Consider the following 26,964-nt stretch of genomic DNA (forward strand, 5'->3'; position numbering starts at 1 on the left):
GGCATTTCTTCATCCTTCCACCCTCTGGCTAGATTCACACCTACTCATTTCCTTCCCTACGACACCTCTTGGGACACCAGGTGCTGCCAGGAGACTCTGAAGTAGCCAAGTGAATGCATTTACATGCCACGCCACGAGAGCTTCCAGCAAAGCCGATGAAGAAGAGTTCACAGAAAGGACGAGGTTGCAGGAGGCCACATGGAAATTGGCAGGCGCTTCTCCTGCTTGATTAAACGTGAATTTTGCTGCTGCTATGGAAACAGGATTGGGTAGAGTGCAGGAAATACTTATCAGTGGGTTAAATATTGCAATATTTTAGCTATTCAGAAGCAAGATTTTGGCCCTGGCACCCTGCTGGGATTGAAAGTTGGGCAAGTTGGTGAAGTTGACCTGAACTTTTAGCTCCACTTTGCCCATTGAATTCCCTTTGCCCAGTGGAATATGGATGCCAAAACATTTGAATGTTCTGGGTTTGGCATTCAGGTGTAGCTGTAAGTCTATTGTCAGAAAGATCCTAAATGCAGGCTAACCTTGGTGTATTCAAAGTGGCAGACCAGACTTTAATGTATGGAAATTAATTATTATTTAATACATAAAACTTTCTGAAAAGTACTGCAAGGACAGAACTTCTGTCTTATTTTTTCTCTATTCATACTGTATTTACTCCTGAATCAGATTTTCTCTTGCAAAGACATGTTTCCATTCTCAAAATGGACTCAGCCACTGTTTTAGGGAAGGAGAAAAACATGAGCAGAGCAAGCAGTACTATCTTCAGTGGCACAGTTTAGCAAGGAGAGATTTTGGGGACAAGAGAGGAAATCTACATTTTTTCCAAATAGATCAGCAGTAGGATTTTCTAGTGTTTCCAGCACTTCTGAACTGCTTTCTCTGACATCACCAGAAATCTACTTTACCATTGACTCGTACAGTGACATTTTGAAATTCTTACGACCTCATAGGCACAAAGATATGTATCAAGCTTAAAGTTTTTAGTAGTTTTTAAGAAAAGATGACACCAACCATACTTAGGAAATTCAGCTTAATGAAAGAGTTACTTGCTTCGGTCTTAGAAGCCACTGTTTTCCAGGAAACAGGTGTCTGACACAGAATTAAACTGCTCTGTCCTTTCCACAGGCATGATATGGTCAGAGTGCAAGGAGATCTGGGAAGAGGGTCCACGGGAATATGTGGTGCATCTCTGGAACCTGCTGGACTTTGGGATGCTGTCCATCTTCGTGGCATCGTTCACTGCCAGGTTCATGGCTTTTCTCAAAGCGACTGAAGCACAACAGTACGTAGATCAGTACGTTCAAGATGATGACCTCAATAATGTCACCCTTCCCCCTGAAGTTGCTTACTTTACTTATGGTAAGATGCTTTTTGCTATCTAATGCTTCCTGTTCTTTTGGGCTAATTGTGGCAGTGCTGAAACAGTGGCTTTCTTTTTGTGATATTTACGTAGATATTTCTAAATAAACGAAATTATTCTTCTCAAATCTACCCATTCCAGCCATCTTCCTAAACAGAAAGGAATTGAGATCTGAGCCTCATTGAGTCTCTGATCTTGTGCTAAGGTTATATTCAGGTCAATCACATTCTGACAAAATAGCTTGAGCAAAAAATAAGCAGGAACTGGGAGTGAGCGGAATATAATTTAAATTAAAGATGAATGAACCTGCTTGGTTTTCTAAATGTGAGAGGAGGGAGATGTGTGAACAAACATAGGATATGGAGTTGCATTTGTAACTGTTGGTGCACTCTTTTACATCCAACACCTGTATAATGGAAATACAGACACCAATTACACCTATAAACTGCTGCTCCTCCAAGAGAAAAACTTTATTTTTGGAGAGCCTGTATCATCTGTAAGTGCTAACATTTGGAAATGCAAGCAGAGAATAGCCTAGACAAGGCTATTTTTGATGGCTGAAATGCTTTTTTCTCACAAATGAATAGAGCTTTGCTCCCCAGTGTGGGGACTGAATTCATTGCATGCCTCTGCAAGATTTAGATGTAGCCCTGAGCAAAACCCATGGTGATTTTTGCTCGCGGAGGGGTTGCAGGAACTATAGAGCTGGCCACAAAGGAGTGCCACTTGCTCCCTAGGGTTGCAGGGTAGTTATTCTAGCAATATGCTTGGGCTGGAGAGGAAGATCTGGGGCAGCAGACTTCATCCACTGTAGATGCACACCACACAGCACCAGTGCCCGGACCCCACACCAGGGTGTACAGCCACAGGCTTGCTGGCTGTCCGTGAGCTGGTCACATAGGCTCAGCCTCTTGGCTGGGGTGTCCCCGCTAAAGGTAAGCATCCCCCTCCCTGCCCAGGCAAGCAAGAGGCCCCTGAGATGGTGCTGGTTTGCTGTTGACCCATTTAAAGTGAGTTCCTGATACAAAGGTGCAAAGGGTCCTGAACAGAAGAACGTCACAACCAGATCCTGCAAATTCCTCCATCTGCTGCTTTTCCTTTGGTTCAGATCGCTGCACATAATGCCTAAGTTTACTCCTCGGTCCGTAAAGATGTCACATGTTTTAGCTCTGAGTCACAATCTTTTCATCAAGAAGCTCAGTTGATGCAAGGACACTTATAAGCTATATTAATATAAATGTTCACATTTTCAGTAGATTAAATAAATGATGCATATCTGGTATCAACAAGAAGCTTTCTAAAGTAAGAATATTAGAGTGACTAGACTGCAAGAACCAGTTTTAATTTAAAGATAACATGAAAATGATATAATTGATGGTTATATCTGCTTTATCTGAACAAATTCTAACTTTCTTATCTAATGGTAGATAGAGATCTCTGTCTTCCTAATGCTTCCTTTCCAAATAGTGGCACTGTGCCATGTATCCAAATCTATAGCCAGACTCCACTGTGCCGTGGTTTCGGTTCTCCAGCTCAGGAGCTTCAGATGGAAAAGGCACAGCAGAGTAGTTGATGTTCAACTAGGAAACAGAAAATATCAAATTTGTTTAAAGCCACATGATTTTTTTGCTGTGTGTCTTTGGTCAATCCCAGTGACTTGCTCATTTCTCATCTTTGCCATGTGAAAAATACAACTAATCCTTCTCACCCGTATTTGTACAGCATGCTGAGGACTTCAGTGACCAGTTGTTCCAAAACTTTTTACTTTAACTACTGGCCAAACCCAAGATTCAGTCTTGAAAAGGGGTCATTTATCATAACAGCTTCCATCTAACACTTTTTGTTACTAATACCTAGTGTACATGTATTGTTTTAGCCAGGAACAAGTGGCTTCCCTCGGATCCTCAGATCATTTCAGAAGGACTGTATGCCATAGCTGTGGTACTCAGCTTCTCCCGCATTGCTTACATTCTTCCAGCCAACGAAAGCTTCGGCCCCCTGCAGATCTCTTTGGGGAGGACTGTGAAGGATATCTTCAAGTTCATGGTCATCTTCATCATGGTGTTCCTGGCCTTCATGATCGGAATGTTCAACCTTTACTCTTACTACCTTGGTGCAAAATACAACCCTGCGTTTACAACGTGAGTACCTATGGGAAAGTGGCTGCTCTTGCAGGGCTCAGTCCATTCCGGGCCATTGCTGCTGTAGGGTCTGCTCTGATAGTTTCTACTCCAGCTGCGTGGGGAAGTCGCATCCAGATTTTTCCAGGGAAACTTGTGCCACAGCCTCCTGCCCTGGCAGCTAGCTCCAGGCCTGAGTGCAGGCTGATGTGTAATTCAGATATGGTTATTTCTGGAAATCAAAATAACAGGTCAGGAAAATGGCTTTTGAGATGTTTAGATTAATGAGTCAAGCCGTGGAGAAGAGGTTAGACCCAGACTGTTGTTCTTAAAGCTGCAAGCTGAACTGGATATAAAATAAGGGAGGATTTTGCTTATCTGACACCTGGTTTAGGATACCACCTGAGGGCAGCTGTGGTTATTAGGCACAATCTGCAGAGCCAGCTGCTAGTCGTGATGCTCAAAAAAGTAAACCAACCAGGATGCCTAGGCTGTGTTTTTTAAATCCTGACTGGGGACTTCCCAGCAGAGGCCATGTGAAAGCTGCACCAAGCATCGTGCCAGGTTACTGGCCATGCAGGGCAGTGGGTGGCTGGAGTCATGCTGGTGGGGTGGCTGCATAGCCCGGGGAGGTGGCCGTGCTGCATGTACTGCCTGCAGCCTGTCGGGGATGGGGGAAGAGAAAGAGGTTGGCAAACGCTTCTGGAATGAGGTTCAGCCTGAGGCTGCTTTTGAGAGGGAAAAGGCTACAGCCTTTTGGAGGTAGGACGAAAAGCAATCGATTCTCTGGGACCCTGGGAACCCAAGCCCCAGCCCCATGGGGGACAGCTGAGGCCCTGAAGGAGCTTTCAGGGGAAGGGACAGCCTGGTGCCCTGCTGTGCCAGAGGGACATGCCCCATGCGTCCACAGGAAAGGCTCCTCCCTTGCACTGCAATGTGGCACTAACACAGCACCGTGGCAGTCAGCTTAGTGTCTCACAAAACAACAGTGACTTGCCTTAGGGACACAGTGGGGACTTTTCTTCCCACACACCCGTCTGTGAGGGAAGGGGAAAGCTTGGCACAATGTTTCCCCCTTGCTGTGATCTCACTTCCAGGCAATCACGCTGTGCTTGTGGTGCCTGAGCCCACGGTGTTGACCAGCTGCAGAGCAGACAGCAGCTGGCATTTGATGTGCCATTTCTCTAACATGTCACATGGTGAGCTGGGGGCTTAGCTTGTAGCTTTTCTAAGAGAAATTACCTTTCCAGCATCATTTCTCTCCTGCAAGTGGCTGTTTCCTTCCAAATGCCTAGGAGCCAGTTTTACCACACCACCCTCTTGTGCGACATGTATCTTGTAACATGATGTTTACTTTCTCTAATTGAGCCCAATATGCCTTCTAGACCTCTCCTGTAACCTCAAGATATATTTTAATGGAAGGATTTATGAGGCCAGATGCAATTACATTTATCTGTGCTTAGTAGTAAGGTAGAAGAAAATGGAGTATGTGGGATGTGACTTGTTTCTCATTTGAAGAGAAGGCGATGCCCTTGAAGCACAGGACTTAATGGGAAGTTGAGTCTATACCATCGTTGATTGCCTGGTGCCACAGTAACCCCCAGTTACCATATTCCCCAGGCACATTGCTAGAGAACAGTCTTTGACAGATTCCAGCCTCCGATGCAATGCCCAGTAACCCTCTCATTAGCACTCATTACCTAAGTGGATCTTCCAGTTGTACTATCTTTTGATGGAAACAAGGAGCAAGCATTGACTAAAATGATGACTGCTCAGTGGAGTTAAGATTGCCTAAATGCCTGAGGGATGTCTGAACTGGGAAGAGTCTTGTCAAAAGGCAGTGCTCTCCCTCCTTAACTTCAGCCTGGTGACTACTTATCCCGGAGGGATTTCATGTTATTATAAGCAAATTGTCCATGAGCATAAATTTTCCTTTTAAGAATTTGGAGGAGATTTAAAATAGACTTACTTTCTTCTGGTTATTTAAACACACAGGAGTGTCAAATGATGATCAGTGAAAATAAGGCCTTTCATCATATGAAACAAAGAGAATAGATTAACATTCATCCCAAAAATCCTTCTCAGGCACCTCATTCAACAAGCTAGAGACCCTGAGGTATGCGGTCTCAAGCAATTTTAATAAGCTAGTGACAGTTATATTGGCAGATGGGCAGCCACCAGCTCTAGCAATCTTTCCTTCTCTATTTTTCATCAGCTGCCTGTGGGCCTAGCTGAAGGTGGTGGGCTCCTGCTGCTGTTAACTTCTGCATGAAAGAAGGAAGATTTCAGTATTAGAGCTGAGTAAGGAACTCACCTGTTCATTCACTGAAAATATACTGGGGCAAGGAAGAGTGATGCTTACTTGGGTGTCCTCAGAACTGTTCTGTGACAGCAGAGACGTCACTGAATGCATTTCCTGGCAGGCATGTTTGTAAATTCTAATGAGAATGCGTGACGTTTTACAGAAAGCAAGTTTTGGACCCAGAAATGTGACTGTTCAGCTATGGGACATAGTTCTCAGAGATCACTTGGCTAGTTATGATAGAAAAAGACACTGGATTTCACAGCTTCCCAGGACAGTATGTAGGCAGAAAAAAGTATGCAGGCACGGAAAAAAAATAGTGTACATTTGTCCAGATAACACAAGGAATTGCTTGCTTAGTTCTGATGTTAATCATCAGTGAGCGTTTGGTGTAACTTAGCTTTCACCTTCCCTTGCTATTGCACTTCTGAAATCATGTGCTCTGTTTTGCTTGTGTTGCCATCACCAAAGCAAGCACGTAGCGTCCCAGTGGCCTCTGAACTGAGTTGTGCAAAGTTTCCGTCATTTCTTCCATTTTAATGTTCTGGATGCAAAGGAAATAAAGATGCAGTGGACTTGACTTCACACAGTTAAATACAGAGACAGATTAACTAACAGTGGTATACTTTCAAAAATTTTTGAAGCTCTTTGATGCTGAACAGTAGACCATTTCCACAACAGTTGCAACCGACCCCAGCTATGTTTATCTGTTTATTGTGTGCTGTGTACAGAACACAGTTCTTGAAACAGCCTGTAATTAAAAACATGCTATGCAAACAAAATGAAAATGGAGGCAAGGCTGATGATTGTCTTCATCTTGCTTTCCGCATCACAAATCAGGCTGAAGGCTACAACGCAAGGTTTTCTGTCTCCCTCTTCCCAAAGGGAAATGTGACTCACTGCTCAGTGCCAATGATCTTTCAAGGCTTGAAGGCTTTTTTCTTCTCATTTTGCTTTGTCAAAATGTGATATTGTTGTAGATTATATTGACTGCATTGCTTTTTTGGCATTGTTAAGTCTCAACGGATCAATTTAAGGAAATAAGTCTGAAAGGATGCTTTAAGCTTTCTTAAAGAGGAGGACACAAGACTGACGTAAAATCAGCCTTATAGTGATTTTTATTTTTTTTTTATAAAAAGCACACTGTTGTTTACAAAAGCGAGGAAAATATGCAACTAGATGATTGCCTATGGTCTGTTTTCTTCCTTGATACAAAGTCTTTGTTCAAGTTTTACAGGACTCTGTATTGAAACAAACAAACAAAAAAATCTCTGCTTTCTCTCCACTGCAACAGTTGGCTCTACCACAGCAGAGAGAGAGATTGCGGCATACCTCTCTCTGCAAGCAGCATCAGTCAATCTGCCCCTGCCAGATCCTCCTGCTGCCAGGAGCTGTCAGTCTGGGCAGGACTCCCAACTTGCTCCGTTCCTTCATTTGTCTGCCTTTGAGAAGGATAAAACACCCGCTGACCTTGCAGGAAGGGGGTAAATTGCTTAGCTGGCAGTGATGAGACACATCAGCACCTTGGAATCTTTGAGAACTTGGCTCCAAACGTCCTTGTCTCGTGTTTTAGTAAGATGTTCTCAAAAAACCCCAAAGCTAACCGATGTCCCCGAGACCTGTGCCAAATCTCGTGTGATCCAGCAGTAAAGGAAGGAGCCGTCCAACCTTTTTGGACGGTAGGGATGTACTGGTACAAGGTCTCCTTAGAAATGTTTCCTCTGCAAGGGGGAGATCTGTATCTGCTTGGAGGCGTTGCTAAGCATCATTTTGGGGTGCTACAGGTCAGGTCCATCTCTCACACCACCTTCCCAGTCCCCACCACCATGGGCACTGGTCTCTGACCTGACACTGGGAATAAGGACAATGGACATTTGCCCTGGCCCTTCCCTGCCTCCTCTGCAGTGCTCAGGGTGCTCAAGGCTGCTCGCAGCCCTTAATTAACTTTTCAAGGACAATCTGGCACCACTCCAGAGCAAAGGTTAATGCTTAAGCTGTGGAAAAGTAGCAGAGTTGACACGTTGTATTAAAATCTGCCAGCAGGGTGGAAAACTAAGGGAACATTTCCAAATTAAAAAAGGAAGGTTAATAGCAGGGTGCAGCTGGGATCAAGGCTGGGGTTATGGTTTTTATTAGTTTGATAAGTGACTTAGGTGGTGGGTTTCAAAGCCAGAGATTTTTGGTGTTATTATATGTGTTCTTTAACTGGAAAACACACTTACAGAATAAGCACTGGCCAGAGATCGCTGCCATAAAAGTGAAGGGTCTGTCTGGCACGTCCATGCCAGTGGCCCTGTGCTGCAGATGAGGGCAGGAGAAGAGAGCTGAGTGGTACAGGAGAGCAAACGTCCAGCAAGTGCAGAAGCGACGGGGCTGTTTGCAGCACAGTCATAGCTCATCCCTCAAGCGTGTCTTTGCATGGTGGCCCAGCCTCGTGCAAAGCAGCAAGGGGCAGTGAACACAGGATAAGCAACTCTCGGCATCGTGGCAACTGAAGACAAAGCCACATTTTAAATGAAGTTGTGCAGCACCTATTTGAAACAGCACTCGAGGTTACATCCTGCAAGTCAATGCAATTATACTAGCTGACAATGATACCTATTTACTACAGCCTTACTATTACTTGTAAATGGGATATGGAATACTATAAATTATGGTGGGAGATAAATGCCAGTTTGCTTTGGCAGAAAGACACTGCCCAATGCTCTGCACTAGCCTTTCAAAGGGTCAGAATTAATTTCTCTTGCTTTTATGCATGGTGTAATTGATACTGGAGTTGATGTAAATCATATTGTTCCCTTAAGATATTTCATGGTTTGTGTCTATAATCTGTTTTTATATACAGATAAAGCAGGATTAGGCTGCCAGCCTAGTAAAAAACAGTTCATCAAAATAATTTATCAATGGTTTTGTTTTCTTAGAAGGTGTTTACCTCCTGGCAGGCAGGGAGAGAGAGGAGGCAATTAACTGTTAACATGCTAAGGATTGTTCAGTGAATGCAAAATTGTTGCTAAACTAAAAATTAAGCAGGCTGTTTCCAAAATGTACTAGCATCCGTCCTCCTCCTCCTCCTCCCTCCCTTCCTTTTCAGCTGTAGCTCCTCGCCTTCTGCCTCTTGTGGCTCTGACTCCTCTGAATCAGACTCTCCTTTTGACCTGTCAGTCAAATTACTTACTGTTGGCTTTTTTTCCTGAAAAGAGGGAGAAACAGAACACAGATAAAACACTAACAAATACGTGCATGAGAGTCTAGTGTACCGAAAATTGAATTACCACTGTGAATGGGTCGAAAGAATAAGACAATTATTTATATACAGGCCCAGAACAGAGAAATTCTTGCCTTGGGTGATGAAGCTAGTGGGCTGGATTTGTCTTTCACCCCATTGCTCCTGTAGCCCATCCCTCTTCTTCCTCCAGATCCTACCTGCAGTAAAACGTACTGAATTGCTGACACCACTCATTGCCATCCAACATCGGTGTCACAAAAGCTAGACAATTACTTCATTTAAGAAGAAAAAACTGGACCTGAAATAACAACAGATGAAGCAGCAAAGAGAGATGCTACAAAGGCTCAGGCATCTGACTTGTCTGCAGTCCCAGAGCAGGAAGGGAAGAAAATCAGACTACGATCTGGCTATATTTACACTTTATATTCTTTATTTTAATGCCATAAATCAAAACTTACCAGTCACTTCTCCTGGGTAAAAAGTAATGCTTCTCTTGTGCCCTGGAAACCACCTATAAGGAGGTCAAACTAAGCTCCTTCTTCCCTCTCCCAGATAACCTCTGCCTGCCTTCTCTGGATGAGAACAGAGTGAGTGAGTAGAAGTAAAAAGCCCTACACAAAAAGTTTCAAGCTGCAAGTTGCCCATGGAGAAGTCGTCCTTTACAGGGACACAAAATCCAAGTGACAAATAATGTACCTGAGAAGAGCAGATGGAGCAAAGAAGGGGATGCTGTCATTTTATAGTATTAACCAGAAACCATATTTCTTTATCAAATGAGGAAATATGATTTGGCACATCCCTGGGTGATAGATAATGGCTTACAACAACTGTGCCAAGGCATCATATTTATATTGCTGGAATGCCACTTTTATTAACAGCATTTGGCCTGGCTAACCTGGTGTCAACTGTATAAAGTGATGGTTTGCTCTTTTTTTTTTTTTTTTTTTTAGGGTAGAAGAAAGTTTTAAAACCTTATTCTGGTCAATATTTGGCTTATCTGAAGTGATATCTGTGGTGCTGAAGTACGACCATAAATTCATTGAGAATATTGGATATGTACTCTATGGAGTATACAATGTGACTATGGTGGTGGTGCTGCTTAATATGCTAATAGCCATGATCAACAACTCCTATCAGGAAATTGAGGTAAGATAAGAAATTATATTACAAACTTAATGTACTTAATTACCACTGATAATGCAACTGTTAAAAAAACAAGGAAGCTGTAGCTTATTCCATATGCAAGATCAGAGTGCTGTTGAAACACATACCTTACACTATGTAAGAGTTAAGGCTGTGCCTGTCCCCAGATTATGGGATTAATAATTAACAATGAATCGTTTCTGGAACAACCTCAGCTTCCTTGTTTTTAATGACCATCTGTGAGTAAACCAAATTTCCTTTATATGTATTTAATGAAAGTGATTTGTGATATTTTTTATTCCCTGTGTTGGTTATGATAATTTATCTATGTGGGTTACCTTTTGCGGCATTGTTTTCTTATGATAGAGTAATAGTTCATCTGGCTTCTTGCCCTGTTCTCTACTGCTTAAACGCTCAAGCCCATATAGGTCTGAAGCTCATGTACTCATATTTAAAAATTTCATATTTTCCAAATGCCAGGCATACAACCTTGATACAGAATTTTTTGGGGAAAGTCTAGGTCTGCAAAACATAACTGCATGGACATTCACAAAAAGTAATTTTTAAAGGATATGAACACAGCCCTCAAGGCATATGGATAGGTTTCTGCAGAAAGGTGTTTGCAGGGTTTACCCAGCGTTGTTCGGTAGCATGGCTGTTAGCAGACTGGATTTGCTGAATGCTTGGGACATAAACAACTGCCTGCTAATGTAAATAAAGACAGAGAAAAACATAGTATTTGGATAATGCTAATGCTGAGTCACCTCTTTCTTCCAATTTGTTAAATGTCAAACTTCTGTAGTTGGGTTTGTATTAATTATTTGTTCTAATCTCCCCTCACAACCTGACACTGCAAAAGGCCAGAGCTGAAAATATTTTCTCACTGTAAGGTCTGATTCATCCATGTACTGTAGTGTAAATATAACTCTATCTTGTGCATGCTGTAGCTAAGTCTAAATGTCAGGGAGACCTTACATATGTTCTCTGCCCCAGAAGCTTTTCCACATGCACAAGGCAGAGTCATTTCCCCAAAGGTTTCTCATCACTTAAGATCAAGCATCTTCCTGAATCCTTTTCTACTGAGACGATTTATGTCTGAAAGGATCTCAGCCTCTTACTGCGTTTTCTAGTTTATTGTAGTAGGTAGCAATGCTCTTGAATGTTTTCAAAGAAAAATCTCTAAAAATACTTGAATAGGTGGCCTATATTAACTTTCTAGTCTAAACCTTGTGATGACCATCTCCTGGAATAATGCTTTATCATCCTTCTTGATTGCGCAGAAGTTTTCAGAGCTTTGTTAAAGACTACTTGTAACGATCAGCAAGCAAAACAACTGTGAGCTATTTGGCTCAGATCGTCCTACCCGAGGACTGGGAAATACTAGTAAATCTCATACTAATTAATTTCGGCAGTCCTCAGTGGCAGGGAGAGTAAAGACAGTCATCGATTCATAGAATCATTTAGGTTGGAAAAGAACTTTAAGATCATAAAGTCCAACCACTCACCTAACACTGCCAAGTTGACCACTAAACCATGTCCCCAGGTTTAAAAGACATCTACATGTCTTTTAAATGCCTCCAGGGATGGTGACTCGATCCCACTGACTGCAGAGAAAGTCCCTTTTGCCGATGTGTTTCTCTGATGTCAGCAATGCCAATAATGACAGAGGATGGTCATTTTGTAGGAATTAAATTCCATTAGTCAGTGGTGAGATGCTTTACTGTTAGCTCAAGTGACAAGACCGTATTCTCATGCTTTCCATCGAATGTCTCTCTTCAGCTACTTCTGTTCTTCGGTTTATGCCTCAAGTATTAGTGCTTCCTGCCAACTTTGCATTTATGGAAGGAAAGAAATCCTTTTTCCAGCCAGAAACCAGAACTACTTCCATCAGTAGCTTCTTAACTGCTCAACAGAGAAGCCTTAAAACTGTTCACAAGTGATTTCTACTGTAATTCAGCTTAAGGCTTCTGTGAGGAGCAACCCCAAACAATGAGACCAAACGGCAGAAGGGAATGATGCTGCTCCATTGGCAAAGTCATATTGCTGTAACTGTGACAGAAATAATCTCAGTAGCGTATGCCAGTTTTGGACTGGGTTTCAGAGGTACAGGGTAATCAGGGGTTATTAATATCAGCAGAACACAGATGCACATGAGTACGGGTTGCTGGCAGACCCAAGCTCTTATTGATGCTGCTGCCCTCCATATAAACCACCATGAAAACAGCTGTAGAGCAGCTGCATCTCATGCTCTCTTTTGCCTGATAAATGGTCCTGATATGCGGCCCTGACCATCCTCCTAGACAAATGCTGAGCAGATCCATAAAGTATGTGCTAACCTTGTCCTTGTTGCTTGGAAGAGATCCTGGCCCACCTTGACAGCTCGTAAAGGAGATTCACAGGCACTGAGCAAGGGACTTTTTCTCCACTTTCATCAGTGGCAGGAGGTGAATCAGAAGAGAATTAAGGTGCATCCATCTGAGGGTACATGATGGTGAATGCAAACAGGATCTATGAGGAAATCAGCTAATAGAATAAAGAAGCGACCTTAGCCTCTTCTGTGGGGGATTCCTGGCCAATGCAGTGATGATAACAGCTGACAGATAATGTTGCAGTTAGAGACAGTCTTTGCTGTTGTTGTGCACATAACAGTTTCTTCTGCTTTCCATGACTCCGTATACGTTATGGCATATGTATTTATCAGCATAGCACAAGCACCAGATTGTTACTGAAAAACAATCCATTGGATATCTGAGGAAGTAGGAAATAGTCTAATATTTGCAGGACTTCATTTTCCTTATTTTGAAATATCACAGAGAAGCCTACAAAGACACATTTTGTGTGGGGGCCTCGGTCTGGCAAACAGAATCTGATTCTAGATAAATCTGACCTGTATGTTAGTGCCTGTCGTACCTAAGTTCCTTCCTATTTACTAATTATGCATTTGGGGGTGTGTGTGTGGGGTTTTTTTTCTCTTCCCTTCCCAAGGAGGATGCGGATGTGGAGTGGAAATTTGCACGTGCCAAGCTCTGGCTATCCTACTTTGATGAAGGAAGGACTTTACCGGCTCCTTTTAATCTAGTGCCAAGCCCTAAATCGTTTTATTATCTCATACTGAGAATAAAAATGTGCCTCATAAAACTCTGCAAATCTAAGGCCAAAAACTGTGAAAATGATCTTGAGATGGGGATGCTGAATTCCAAACAACGGGTATGTCATATCTTCACTTTTCCACTTTTTTGCAGCCAGGGTTCACGCCAGGGACCTTGGGGGAGGCGGGGGCATTGCACAGTGCACAGGTGGACCAGGGGCAGCACAGCCTCGTGCTCAGCCTCATCCTCGCGTGTTACTTGTATTACGTTGCACCTAGAGGGTCCTCACAGACTTGTGGCCTCGTTCTACTTGGCACTGTCTGGACAGCAGGGAAAGAGCAACTTTTATAAAAACAGGCAGTTTCAGACAGGAGTTTCCCAAGGCCAAACAAGCAAGGTCAAAGACCAAGGGCAGAAGCAGAGGCACAAACAGGCTCCCAGCTTGTCTGACTCCTCATCTACCCAACAGGCTTTTATGCCTCTTCAAAACATCCACCTTCCTTTAAGTGATTTCCAAATTAATTTTACTGTTATTACAGCATTTACAGCCATTCCAACTTTGGGAACAAGTTTCCAAGCAGGGATTAATAACACCTTGTAAATACCTAAAGCTATAATTAACAACCTCTCTGCTTACAACTACCCAGTGATGTGTAGCCACTGATTGGGTAGATCCTGCCTCAGCCACCGCCCCTTTGGTCATCTGAAATAGCAATTTGCTGTGGAAATAGTGGCTACACAGCAGCACTAGTGTCTGCGTGATAAAGTAAGAGAGACATGTAGGGGTCTACTGAGCATCCAGCCCCTTCCCAACAGAATTAGCTTTGCTCCTCCAAGGGGAAATGCTGGAGAAATCAGAAAATTTGTGTTACCCATGGAAATCAGTATCTGCAAAGCAGTGCAGAGCATCACTGGGAGGAAGCATTCCTAGCATATAAATTTACAACAAACAGGATCCCACTCACAGGGCAAGTCCACTTGCTTTACACTGAAAAAAATGCCCAAAGCATTCACAGGAGCCCAGCCACAGCTGCACGGCTGCTGGCGTTAAATTCAGTGGATACAAAGATGCAAGGAGGCATCTTTGCTTAAGAGCATCCTGGCCTTTATTTAATTTTCTCAGCTCAAGCTGGGTTTGAAACAGGAGAATATTGGGAATTCATTCCTGGGGGAAAATAAAGCTCTCCACAATGTATTCTCTTATTTCTTAGTGCATGTGAGAGTTCAGTGTGGCTCCTGGGCAGACTGCCCAGCCTTTCTAGGACAGGTTGACGTTCCCTCAGCCTGTTCCCGGACCCCATCCATCCAGGCTTTAAAACCCTGGCTGTGTGGCACTGCACAGGAGAGGGGACAACAGGGTGACACCAGGACTTTCCGGCCAAGATGGGCAGCCTGCCCTCGGCTTTAACCTTGCAAAAGGGAGGAGATACATAGTAAGAGAGATGGAGGAGAAAGAAAGGAAGGTTGGAGGAGGCTTTGCAGGGCTGACCTTTGTAATGTGCAGCCTGCTTTGGGGCTTTGTTTGGATCTCTTGGCTCTCCTTGAAGGAGCAAACAGCTGAGCAATGCAACTCATGGTGAGCCATCCAGCTCCGGGCAAAGCCTCGGGGGGGGTCATGCTCCCATGAATTCAAGAGAATTTTTCAGGTCTGATGTTTATTCAGTCTCTTCCAGAGCCTAAATTGAAGGGAGAAGTATATCCATGGGGTCTACTCCATGTTATCAAACAATTTAAATACCCAACATGGTGATCATTGCCAAGATAGGCAAGCATTTGGGGGAATTTTAATCTATAAATTAATTTAACAGTATTATTGATTACTGAAAAACCCACTATGACAGTGGAGTCTTGAAATAAAAAAAAATTTTCTCCTTTAACTATGTCAAATAATGATTTTAAAAGATAATATTTTTTAAATGTTATTTGAATCTAACCACACAAAGCTCACTCTGTTTGAAATCTAATTTCTGCTTCAAAGCATAAACCACAGTAATAAAATTAAGCCCCTCCTTCCCCAAGCCACATGAGTGAAAGTGTCTGGCTTGCCCTTTTTCATGGGACCCATGCAAATTAATAGTTTCCATGGCTTTAGCATAAAGGATTATCAGTCATTTCTTGCTTGCCTGTTGATTTTGTTCACAGAATATCTTCAAAACTGTCTAAAGACCATGGCACACCTGAGAAGTAATAAATAAATAAATAAGAATACGAGATTACTTGAGACTTTTAGTCCAATCATTATCAACATCCTGATTTTAAAAATAATAATAATAATGGTAATAAAACATAACCTATTGCATAGGATCTCTGGTCCAGTCAGGGAAGAGAAACCCTTAACCAGGGCCTTCCCTGTACATACACTTATGTATAGGTGCAGACGTCTGTGATATTTATTGGCTCCTCTGGGTCTATGACATGCATTAATTCCTTTGAATAAGTGATATTTTTTTTGTTAACATTTGGACCAAAAAGTTCAGAGGTGGATAAGAGGGTCACAGAATATTGTGTATATTCTCCAGAAAAGTCTCTTTGGGAGCTTCCAGAGTACAAAACTAGTAGCTATGATGTCCTCTGATCAAAAAATACTGCTGTTTTTTAAAAGTACATTATTTTTGTTGAGCTAAAAAAGTAGCAAATGGTACCGCTGTTTTAAAAGGACCAGTGAAAATCAATTCTGTTTCTGAATTTGTTTTTGTACCACATTGACTTATCTCTAAACATAAGTATTTATTTTTCTTCATTTCCTAAACTGTTTTAACTTAATAATCACCAATATATTTTTGTTTAATGTATTTTGTGCCTCTTAACATCTTCTTGTCTAAAACTTGTGTAAGAATACCATTTTTATCTAGATAATTTGGAATCCAATTTTCTCCAGTAGATTGTGGGGTTTGACCCTTTTCTGTCTTTCAAGAGTTTACTTTTTAGGCCTGAATGTGCTGGCTTTTGTTCTGCTCATACATTGAACCATCTCCTACTGTCTTTCTAAAGCTCTGTTTAGTTTGGGACTGTCTGGGTATGAGAAACTATCATTGATTTAATTATATCATGATGTTTTATAATTTCAGAAAGTTCGTTTTCACGCTAGCACTCGAAATGCAGAAATTTTTTCTGGGAAGAATGCTTATAACAAGCCTACAAGATATCAGGTAATCACAGCACGAAAGCAAGAGCCAGGGAAGAGATCTGTCAGTGAACAGCTCTTACCTGCAAGGGCCACGGTTGCCTTCGTCCAGGCGATGCCATCCTGCGAGGTGCCAGGCTGTGGCTTAGCACGGGCATGGCACTGGGCTGGGGCACTTCAGAGACAAACAGCCCATCGCTCCTGGAAACACACATAGTGTCAGCGTTTGTCATGCTGATGAATTCCGCCCAAGGGGATTTAATTTAATACCAGAAACATCATTCCAGCTTTAACCCTCCACCCTTGCATTGACAGCATTTCATTTGTCATGACATAGAGTCATCTCTCCAGCCTTTGCATTAACTTTTGCATGTGCTTTCTCTGGCCGTGACTTGTCCCACCGAGCTACACCTGCAATGTGGTACGGTTCAAAAATACCTGTGGCTGCAGCGGTGGCACGGGGCACCCAGCCATCACAGAGACCAACACAACTGTCTGTCTTGGCTAGAGCGTTCGTGCCAGCAGATGTATTATTTCTCGTGCAAACATGCCTAGTAGGTTAACACAGTAAGGAAAATATCCCACAGGATTTTTTTCCCTTATTTTTTAACATAAAGGGAAAAAGAATCTGACAAGTGATATATCTGAAGGAATCTACGTTAAAGAGAGTTGAGAAAAGCAACAGTTAAGTTGGATAAAATGTGCAATGGCAATTCTAGAAGTGGTTTGTCTTGTATTGCTGCAGCACAATGGGCTCCCAGGCTGTACAGCAGACCAGTAAGAAATTTCTACTGGTTTAAAAGTTGTTCAGGCTTTTGTGCCAGGATAGGAAGAGTATCTAAAATTCTAAGTTAGAAATGGGATACATTTGCTCTGCTATCTGGAGTTAGTTGGCTTGACGCCCTCAAAGGCAAAGGGAAGATGATGGTGTCCTGCTCCAAATTTCAGCATTTCTGACATTTCCCCGTCCATTCAAACCCACAGGTAACGGAAAGATGTGTCAGCCTCTTCCAGACTCCCTCTCTTCATGTAGCTATTATGTCTAAATGAGGCTGCCTAATGTTTGTGGTAAATTAGACCATTATTTCTAAAGTTGGAAAAGCCAGAAGCAGCTGTAAAAAATAGAAAAATACAACTACCTGTTATCTTGCTTCAGTAACGCTCCTCTAGCTTTGTCTTCAAATGATCTTAGAAAGTTTCTGTTGCTGCAGGAAGAAATGGTCCAGATAGTATAAAGAGTGTGCAATAGTCTTGATTATCTCATTATAAAGAACAAACAGTTTGATTATCTGGCCAACAAGCTTTCTTCTACAACTGGGAAAACCTCTGAAGCAGTGGATTCTTGCTGAACTGTTTCCTTTAGTGGTATTTAGCAAGTGACGAACCTGCAGTCTGTGTACTTGGACTGCAGACAGTGGTCTGCGGGGATAACAAAAATGAACAGAACCTAACATGCAATAATTTGAAAAGTAGGAATAGAAGTCAATACACAGCTGCCGTGATCTGGGAATAAACTAGTCCAGGCAAAATACCTTTATCAAACCCTCTTGAGCTGACACTAGGGTGGAACATTGCTAGAACGCTGTGCTAAGCTCCCCAGTTTCTCTTGCTTCCAGCACTGCCATCTGTCATGTCATCAACAATGTCTTTATCTACAAACTCAGGAAAGGATCTGTAAGGGAAAAAATAGAAGGAATAATTTGTACTTTTAAAGGCTCAGCAGTATGTTTCTTTGCTGTTTGGAGAGGCAAAATAACAAAGAGGTGAAAATGATCAAATTCCTTTCTTGCCTCATTCTCGAGCTCTTCTACTGCCTGATAACGTGGTTTTGAGATCACCAGGTTGGAGATCTGATGCCCCAGTTAGCAGTTATCCCCTCTGACCACTGCTGGCTTGTATTTGATTTTGACCAGGGGCATAAAGGTACCAAACATTTCCTCCCGTTAGTGCTGCCCTGGGACCTCCCGTGCTCATGCCAAATGGCATCTGTGGTGCCTCCAAACACAGCGTCAGGAGGAAACCTGTGAACGAAACAGCAGCGTTAAGGTCTGCAACAATGTGATCTTCAGCAGTGCATTCAAGTCCAGAACAGAACAGCAAAAATTGTGAAGTGGGAAGACATGGCCTCCACATTAAAGACAAGGACCTATCAGACCTAAAAAGCCTAACCTAAAAAACTAAAAAAGTTTGAACTAGAAATTGAACCCCAAATCTCATGATTCCTATGTCAGTGCCTTGGCCACAAATCTGCCCTTTTCTTCTCATTTCCCTCTGTGCTAGAAGGCCTAGAAGGTGCTCAGATAGCTGATGGCAAATACAGAGCCCGAAGGGTGTGCCAATAAATACACAAAAACGATTTAATTCGGTGCAGAGTTATAATTCACAAATGACTGACCTGTTCCTAGAACCTGTTCTCTTAAGACTGTTTTAGGACCAACAATCAATAGTTGAGTGTTGTGTAGTATAAAAGTGCTCCAAGACCTGAAGAATCTCAATTAACTTTTTGAGAATGGGGGAATAATACTTCATGGAAATCAGATATATTTGAATTGTTTCAAGTTTAGCATTCATTACCAAGAGGCTGCCTGTGAGTTTCGTTCATTATTTCCCTGCAGTAACCAGGATTATTTTGCCAACAGGCAATTTCACTCACTGTCGCTAGAAGGAGGAGTACCAGAGAGAAGGGGAGAAGCAGCAAAGCTTAGAAGTCACAGTGCAATACTGAGGCAAAAATTACTTACTTTCCTAAAGCTATTGGCAGAAAAATCTACTAAGTGGCAAAGCAGACTCTTGTTAAAAAGTAGTCACATTTTTAATATTTAGTTTCTGTAGAAAAATCTGACTACAACTTATATTTGATAGACTAGGCACCTTAAGCTTGTGACTTCTATCACACGTAGTGGTTAATACAGGATGGCTTTTGAGTAGCGTCCATCAAAAATACAAGCTGTATGAGAACTGGAATAGATAGATATTACGTTACCATATTTTTCCAGGTAATAAGAGCATTCACTGTGTGGTATTCCTTGTTTTAGTCTAAATTTCCTGTCGTCTGTTCTGAAAAAATAATTTATTTTTGGGTCCAGGATTTCCCTACTTTCCCCAAACATTACTTCATTTATGTTTTCTCAGGTGACAACCCTACCTCCCTCTGGATTCTACTACCTTGGCCATCTTCAACACACCGTACGTGCGCTGTGACTCACCTCTGTTGCCTTAATGACTCAGCTGGTTAGCCAGATGCCTCTTTGACACAAGGACAGTCTTAGACATCCCATATTCCATGACTGCAGGACATATATAAATAACGGGATCCTTCTTTGATGTTCACATGCTTTTTGCACTGCTATAATCCATATTTGACTTCTAAGAAAAAAGAGCAGGTGTACCGATTTCTTAATTCATATTTCACACTCTTTGTAGCATTTTTCAGTGGTGTTCAAAGCAGAGACCTGTGATCGCTCTCTGAAGAAGCGAGCCCGTGCTGGGAGAGGCTTTTCCCTTAACAGTGACCATCTGGTCAATGAAAGACATTTATATATCTGTTCTTGGGTGCTCACTGAGCTCTCCTCTGTTTGCAGAGGATGCACCTAAATCATTGCCTCTGATAGAGCAATCCTTTTTACATTTATCATAGTTGAGATTTTTTTCCCCATTCGTATCTTTTCGGTAGTGAAGGAGTGGCAATGATGCAGGCCTTCAGCTGTAACACAGTGCGTAGCCCAAGATGGCCAAAGTTACTTTCCTTTGAGATAAATGTAATTTATACATTTTTGGAACAATATCACATTGCAAGCTCATATCCATAGCCATCTTCTACTATTCCCGCATACGCTGCTCCTTCCTAACAATCACCCCCCATTTTGTAAGTCTACAATGCCTCTATTTTTTTCCCTGTGCATGTCCCTTAAAATCTGCCATTTCCCTAAGAAACTTCTCTCATTTAAGCCAAGTTCTCCACTTCTGTTCAAACTCTTTTTTTCTGTCCTTCATTAAATTTATTTTCCCTCCTAAACCCCCAACTGCAAGGCAAGGAGTTTTTTCGTTAACCTTGGTTCAGATGTTTAGTTTATCATCATGAGTGAGTTTGCTAACATATTAACCACTTATTTCTTCCTGTAAAGTATTTTTTATTGCTACATTAAACAGCAACATGCTAAAGGAAGGCTCTGGATCCCATTCTTAGCTTGCTGTTGGATCACCTGTGTTTTCTTTCTGTTTGTGGGACATACTCTACATTCACGTGCATCCCACAAAATACCCCAAAGTGCCTCATATGGAGGCTCATTATGGAACGGCTGTCAATCAACTATTGTAGTACAAAGTTCATAATATAAAGTATAAAATCAATGGGAAGTCGATAAAAAAATTCTCTTTGCATCCTCTGAAACCAGGTTTTATCCATAGTGAAATGAAGTGTTTGAATTGTTCATAATAAGTCTAGAATTAAGACAAATGGATAAACTCACATTAAGATAAGTGTTTCTGTTCTCTTTTCAGAAAATAATGAAACGTCTGATTAAGCGGTATGTACTGAAGGCTCAGGTTGACCGAGAAAATGACGAGGTCAATGAAGGCAAGTAGATTTTTATAACTGATTTTTATATACTGATTTGGGCAGTAAGAGGGTTGAGCGTAGATGGCATCCTCTGTAGAGAGAGAGCATGCTCGTGTTTACACTAAGGTGAGCTGTGGTGACTCTGAGCCACCTTTATGCTCTTGAAATTCTGTCTCCTTAATTTTCCTTTGCAGAACACATGTCTCACAGGATCTTTACCTCGGGCTGCTCTGCCCCATAGCTCTGCCTCCTCTTGCTTTACCACACCCAGGGCATTACCAACCCCCAACCTTATCTTGGTGTCTAAGTAAAACAATTTATGACTCTACCGCCCATGCCTGCCCCAAGGATGGGTTTTTTTGAGCTTGATAAGGATTCGTATTGCCATGGTGTCACATAGGATTTGTATGCAGATGGGAAAGAACCTTCTTCTAACACCTCTTAACTGCTACCCTCTTGCAAATGCCCTGTGTAGGTAGAGATCAGTATGCAGAGAGAGAACAGACATGAGAAAAAAAATTAGCTTTCCATACATACTTGCTATCGCTGTCAGTACCACTACTCTGCAAGTACAGGCTATTTCTTAAAAGTACCAATATTAAGTGCATAAAATGCGGGGACACCATATGGAGCTCCACACAAATTCATGACCAAGCACACCAAAATTAATGCTCTCTCAGGTCTTAAAACCACAGGGATTACTTATTTGGTTCAATATTCCTAACAAGAACATTTTCTTCCTTTTAGGAGAACTTAAGGAGATTAAGCAAGATATTTCTAGTCTCCGCTATGAGCTCTTAGAGGAAAAGTCACAAGCTACTGGTGAGCTGGCAAGACTAATACAGCAGCTGAGCGACAAATTTGGGAAGGACTTAAATAAGGACATTTGATGGTGAACACAGAGAAAGGCAACTGGTTTTCTAATCATTCTTCAGTGTCAACCAGCATCTTAGGAGGGCAAAAACCATGTAAAAGGTGGGAACTGCACTCTCAACTTCTGCTAACTAGCAAGTATTGGTAGGAGCATTTTGCATTGCTCCTGTGCAAGGTGAGTTACCAGTTAAATCTTTTCTGATACAAAAGTGACTTACTGGTACAAATATGTGCACTTTGGTGCTGGAAATAGACGCACCATATGGAAGGCACCTCTATTTAAAGGCAAAAAAGCCAGATCTTCACCCATCTGACTCTAGTGAAAACAATGCAACTGTGCTCATTTATACCAACAGAGACTGTACTGATCAGAATTGGGTGAAGTCTGAAGAAAAAATGTGCCAAGCATATTCCTTGAAAAGTTTAAACAATTCCTATCCTTGGGTGTGTACTCTCCTTTTATGTTTACACTGGCATCCATGAAGATAACTTTGAACAGCACTGTGGTTAATGAAAATCAAATGAGAAATCATCTGCTGAAACAACCAAGGTGAAGTACGGCAGGTAGAGGTCATCTGCATTTGAGACTGGATGACAGTGTTGGAAAAAAAAAAATCAAGGTTGTTGTGTAAAATGTCCTTTCACCCTTCTGCTACAATCTGACAAAAGGATTCAATCAAAAACTCCTTTTCACCTTTTCCAGCTGTATTAGCTCATCCACTAAAGGGTATGGCCTGTTTGTACACACCTAGCCTCTCTTTTATTCTTAGAGGATCCAAGCTTCAACAACAGTCTACTGAAATATTAATAATAATGTGAAACTCACTTCCCAGGAATATCCAGAAATAAGATACATTGTGCTAATGTGTTCGGGTCAAGGAACAGCGTTAATCCAGCGACAGTGATGCGGCTGAGCTCAGCTTTCAGATTCCAGATGTCAAACAGCAAGCCACAGGGTGAGACAAATCATGAGAAGCATAGCCCAGCAGTTTCAAAACTTTAAATCTATACGAAAAGTCTTCAATTCAACTAAGAACATTCTGTGGAAAAAAAAAAAAAAAAAGAAATAAAGGAAAAATAATTGTAGAAATAATTATTGTCTTATGTGTTTGGCTCTTGCAAAGGACAAAGAAGGGATTAAAACTCTTTTAAAGCCTGCAGTAATACAAGTACTGGGATTGCACTTTTACAACTGGAAGTCAATGAGTCTGTGCAACAGAACTGCAAATTTGGATTGCTTGGGTTTTTATATTTAACTACATGATTTCAACTACTTAAAGCACACCTTACTACTTGGGAACCACTGAACTGTACTGTTTGTTTACAAGAGACACCTATAAGATGAACATTACATTTAGGTATCAGCTGAGAAAAACAAGCAGAACCAGAAGGTGACCTGTAATCAGTTCTTAAGTGCCAGACGAGAATACAGATAACCTAATAGAATAATAGTTATATTTGTACCAAAAAAAAAAAAAAAAAAAGAAAAAAGAAAATAATAAAGTGTACTGTACGTAGATCTGTTTAGAGAAAAAGCAAAACGCTGTATTTTTACCTTTAATAATATTATCTTGTATACTGTAATATTTTTACCTAAAAATGGGGAAAAAATAAAATTACCTCATAATATTTTGTTGTACACTGAGTGAAATATTTGCCTGATCTTTTGACTATCCAATACGTGAACATTTTTTTCACTTTTCTGCGACATGTGAACAATGAAGTCATTATATGAAGCAATTTTGCCACAGAAATTTTGAAGCCCAAAAGAGTCAAAAAGCAAACTTAAACCAAAATACATTTTGAAAGAATACAGCTAAGAAATTAAAGGTTCTGTGACTAGCTATAGTCTGCAAAAATGACGTCTTATTTGTGGTGCTTGATTTGAAATTACTGTCTCCTTAGTCATGGGTTTGTAAAATTACCTTCTAAGAACAGAAATTCAGCTCAGCTGCTCTGGACAAGTGCAGTGCTAGTACTGAGTGTGCAACCACGAGTCGGATGGGCAGCGCTAAGTTTACAGGCTTTGGCTGGTAAAACTGAAACACCTTTGCCCACCACTGCGCTCCAGCACCGGGCAGCACTGCCCACAATGGAGCGCCATGGGAAACACTTAAACGCCAGCGTTCAGCAGAGTACCAAGTGCCACTGTAAGAAGGCAGGCACTGTGGGTAACTGTGCAAGAATGGTACCTCATCGGTTTGGGCTGTCTTCCATCACTTAAACCAGAAAAATGATACTGATTTATAATACTCAGTTTTCCCCAGAAGGAGGAATATCTATCATGGTGATATTGCTTCCCACCGCCCCCTCCCTTTCCAGTTACTGTATAAAACTTTTTTTCAGTTTGGGAAACCAGCTCTGTTGCCACAGCACTGTCTTAAAAATTTGTTTCGTTACAGCTCTACACCTGGCTCCTGATCAAAGCACTGATTTACCCTTCCCATTCAGTGTTTCAGCATCACCTAGGAATTCAAGCAGAATTATTCTAGGCAGAACACACAATAACCACCATAATTTCCACTTCTCATGATATTGCATGCCAAGCTGCATGAGAAAGTTAAGTGGAAGCACTATGGCGCACTTACATTTTGCACATTTAAATGCAGCTCAAGAAAAGACCTGTCCTAAAGTCCAGCGGTGCCAAAGAAATGTTCTTCTGGTGCTGATTATCACAGGCAATGCCTGTTGTGATCAGCACAAATCACACCGTGCCGTGAATAGCTTTGCTGAATTACATGAGCCCAGGCGGCGGTACCACCGTGCCCCGTCAGCTGCTGCCCCTATAGCATCTGTAAAAGGCAGTGCAGCCCCACCACAGCTACTTAGCATGCTTCTCTGCATTCAGGAATCTGCTATGAAAGAGTAGAATAATTTCTAGGACTTCAAAAGTAGACTAAAAGATGTATTAAAAATGCTGTTTAAAAAATATATACATATATCTGCTTCCACCCCTTTTCCATTTACATTCCAAGAACTATCAAAGCATGAAGACTTCTTATATAAATATTCATGACAAGCAAAAATTCCATTTCATCAGAGTGCTTTTCTCATCTGGTCCCAGGAACACACCCAAGGAAGCTGCACACTGTGTATTGATGTGCTATCAGCAGAACTGATGTTAAATTCATGGTTTATTCTCCAAGCTCTGTTTGTAAGAAATTAAAATTAAGAAGCCTTACTAAAAGATCCCTGGGAGAACTTAAAGGCTTCAAAAAAAAAAAATCAAAGTAGGTGCGTTAGGTTGGGTTAGACCTGAGATGTGCAGGTCCCCTGTCCAATCTCCCATCACTGGTGGGACCTCACGGCAGGCCAGTGTCACATCAGCCCACCTGCTGAGTTAGATTTGACCCAGTCTGTAACTTCTGGCTCTTAATTTTGGCTTTGAAATACAGGATTTAATATGCCTTGGACAAATTCCTACTGCAAAGGGACGCAACTTTGCCCAAACTCTTTGTAGATACAGAATTATAACTTTTCATGGGAATACATTGGAGAGGGGTCAGACAAAGATGAAACTAAGCTGAAGTCATCCACACAAGGGTGAATATTCTCCAAGAGATTGCCCTAACTCTGCAACTCCCACAGGCCAATCAAGCTAGAACTTGAATAGACACCCTGAGGAAGATCAGCACAAAGCCATTAATTAGCCAATATCGATTTCTTGACTGCCCAAGTCTTCAGACAATTGTTTCATGCCCTGCAAAGACCAAACCAGCCAGCTGCTGCTAGCAGAAAGGCTGCAAAGGGCAGAAAGCATTAACGTCACTGGAAATACTGAAAACCACCAGGTTTTAAGGCAGGAACCGCTGCTGACCAGAGGTGCAAATCCTAAGGGAAAGGGGTTGCCCGAGGGCATCTGGCATCATGCCACTGCTTCCAGCAGCATGGGATGGGCTTCGCAGCCCACAGGCTGGAGGTGATGTCTGGTGCACAGCTTTGCTTTCACAGCTGGACTATTTCTGCCTGTAACTTTACAGCGAATGAGCAACAACTACTGTCCCCAGTCCCCACAAAACACAGTTTAAAAGTAAATAAGAAAGGTGTCATAAATAATGGCTTAGAAGGCTGCCTGCATCCTGACCAGAGTTCACAGCACATTAAATTGTCAGAGCTAGGCTTTATTTTTAATTAATCTACCTGAGAAAAGCATTTCCAGCAGGCCAAAAGAAATTACCCTAATTAAAAGATGTAAGAGATGAAGGCTCACTCAGCCAGGACAAGCCGGGACACAGTCCATCACCACAAGCGCAAGAGACCTGAGCAGCACGGACAGGGTCTCACGCACATCTCCAAACATCTCCAGCTGAGCGCACATCTCTGCCTGCCCCCAGCTCCGCGCTGGGGGGGGAGGGGGATGCAGCATCACTCCCGCGCTGTGGGCAGCACTGCGCTGCAGAGCATCTCTGCTGCTTCTCACACCCAAAGCAGGAACCTGGCAAACGGGTCTTTTCATTCCTAATTCAGCTTGCATTTGCTTCCCTGACTAACCAACAAGGAGGGAAACTAACCACAACTTCGAGCCAAGGCTACCAGGACTGTCCTGCAAGGTGGTTTTCAGATGGGAAGGGTAGATGTTTCCTCTACCCAGACATTATAAATACTTTCCTTCTGACCCAGCCTGATGCCTAAAAGCTGCTCTGTCCTTTGTTTCGCCACAGATGGCTCACCACTACAGTCAGATGCTATGGCCAGCCGGTCCCATCACTCCCTTCTTCATTCACTTGGGTCATGCCCATCATTTTACCTGGCCGGTGGCTGGGCTGTAAGCCCTGCAGGTGGGAGGCCTGATGCTGAACACAAACTCTTTGTGTTTGTACAAACTGTGGCGTTAAGTAACTGGCATTTTTGGTAAAAAAAAGATAGAGAGGGCACAGGAGAAATAGCCCTGGCTTCCAGTGAGGGAAGGGAGAGGCAGAGAAATTCAGGGATTTGTCTCAATGAGCTGGAAGTCCAAAAATGGGACTGTGGCTTTGACGCTTGGGGGCATATATACCCGATAGCTTCACCTTCTCGTGGTCCCTGTTCTGCCTTTTTTTAGGGCACGTACTCCAGTGGGAGGCTAAGACCTGCCAGTGCCCGATGCAATCAGCACAAGAGCAACAGGAAAAAGGAATCATTGCCTCAGGTATCCTGCATCACTGTGGGAAGTGATTCCCT

General features: G+C 42.2%; 1 protein-coding gene across 1 annotated transcript in view; it reads left to right on the forward strand.

Annotated features, from left to right (window-relative positions):
• TRPC7 (transient receptor potential cation channel subfamily C member 7) overlaps positions 1-22,637 on the forward strand; it is an 82,062-nt gene extending 59,425 nt beyond the window's left edge. The window contains exons 6-13 of the mRNA XM_080398530.1: positions 1,135-1,368; positions 3,246-3,510; positions 9,968-10,163; positions 13,146-13,367; positions 16,318-16,398; positions 19,506-19,559; positions 20,874-20,949; positions 21,679-22,637. Coding sequence (XP_080254656.1) covers positions 1,135-1,368; positions 3,246-3,510; positions 9,968-10,163; positions 13,146-13,367; positions 16,318-16,398; positions 19,506-19,559; positions 20,874-20,949; positions 21,679-21,821 — 1,271 coding nt within the window. The 3' untranslated portion in view covers positions 21,822-22,637. The remainder of the gene's footprint in view (positions 1-1,134; positions 1,369-3,245; positions 3,511-9,967; positions 10,164-13,145; positions 13,368-16,317; positions 16,399-19,505; positions 19,560-20,873; positions 20,950-21,678) is intronic.
• The last annotated feature ends 4,327 nt before the right edge of the window (positions 22,638-26,964 follow it).

This window comes from Falco punctatus (assembly GCF_963210335.1).
Source record: "Falco punctatus genome assembly, chromosome: 8".
NCBI lineage: Eukaryota > Metazoa > Chordata > Aves > Falconiformes > Falconidae > Falco > Falco punctatus.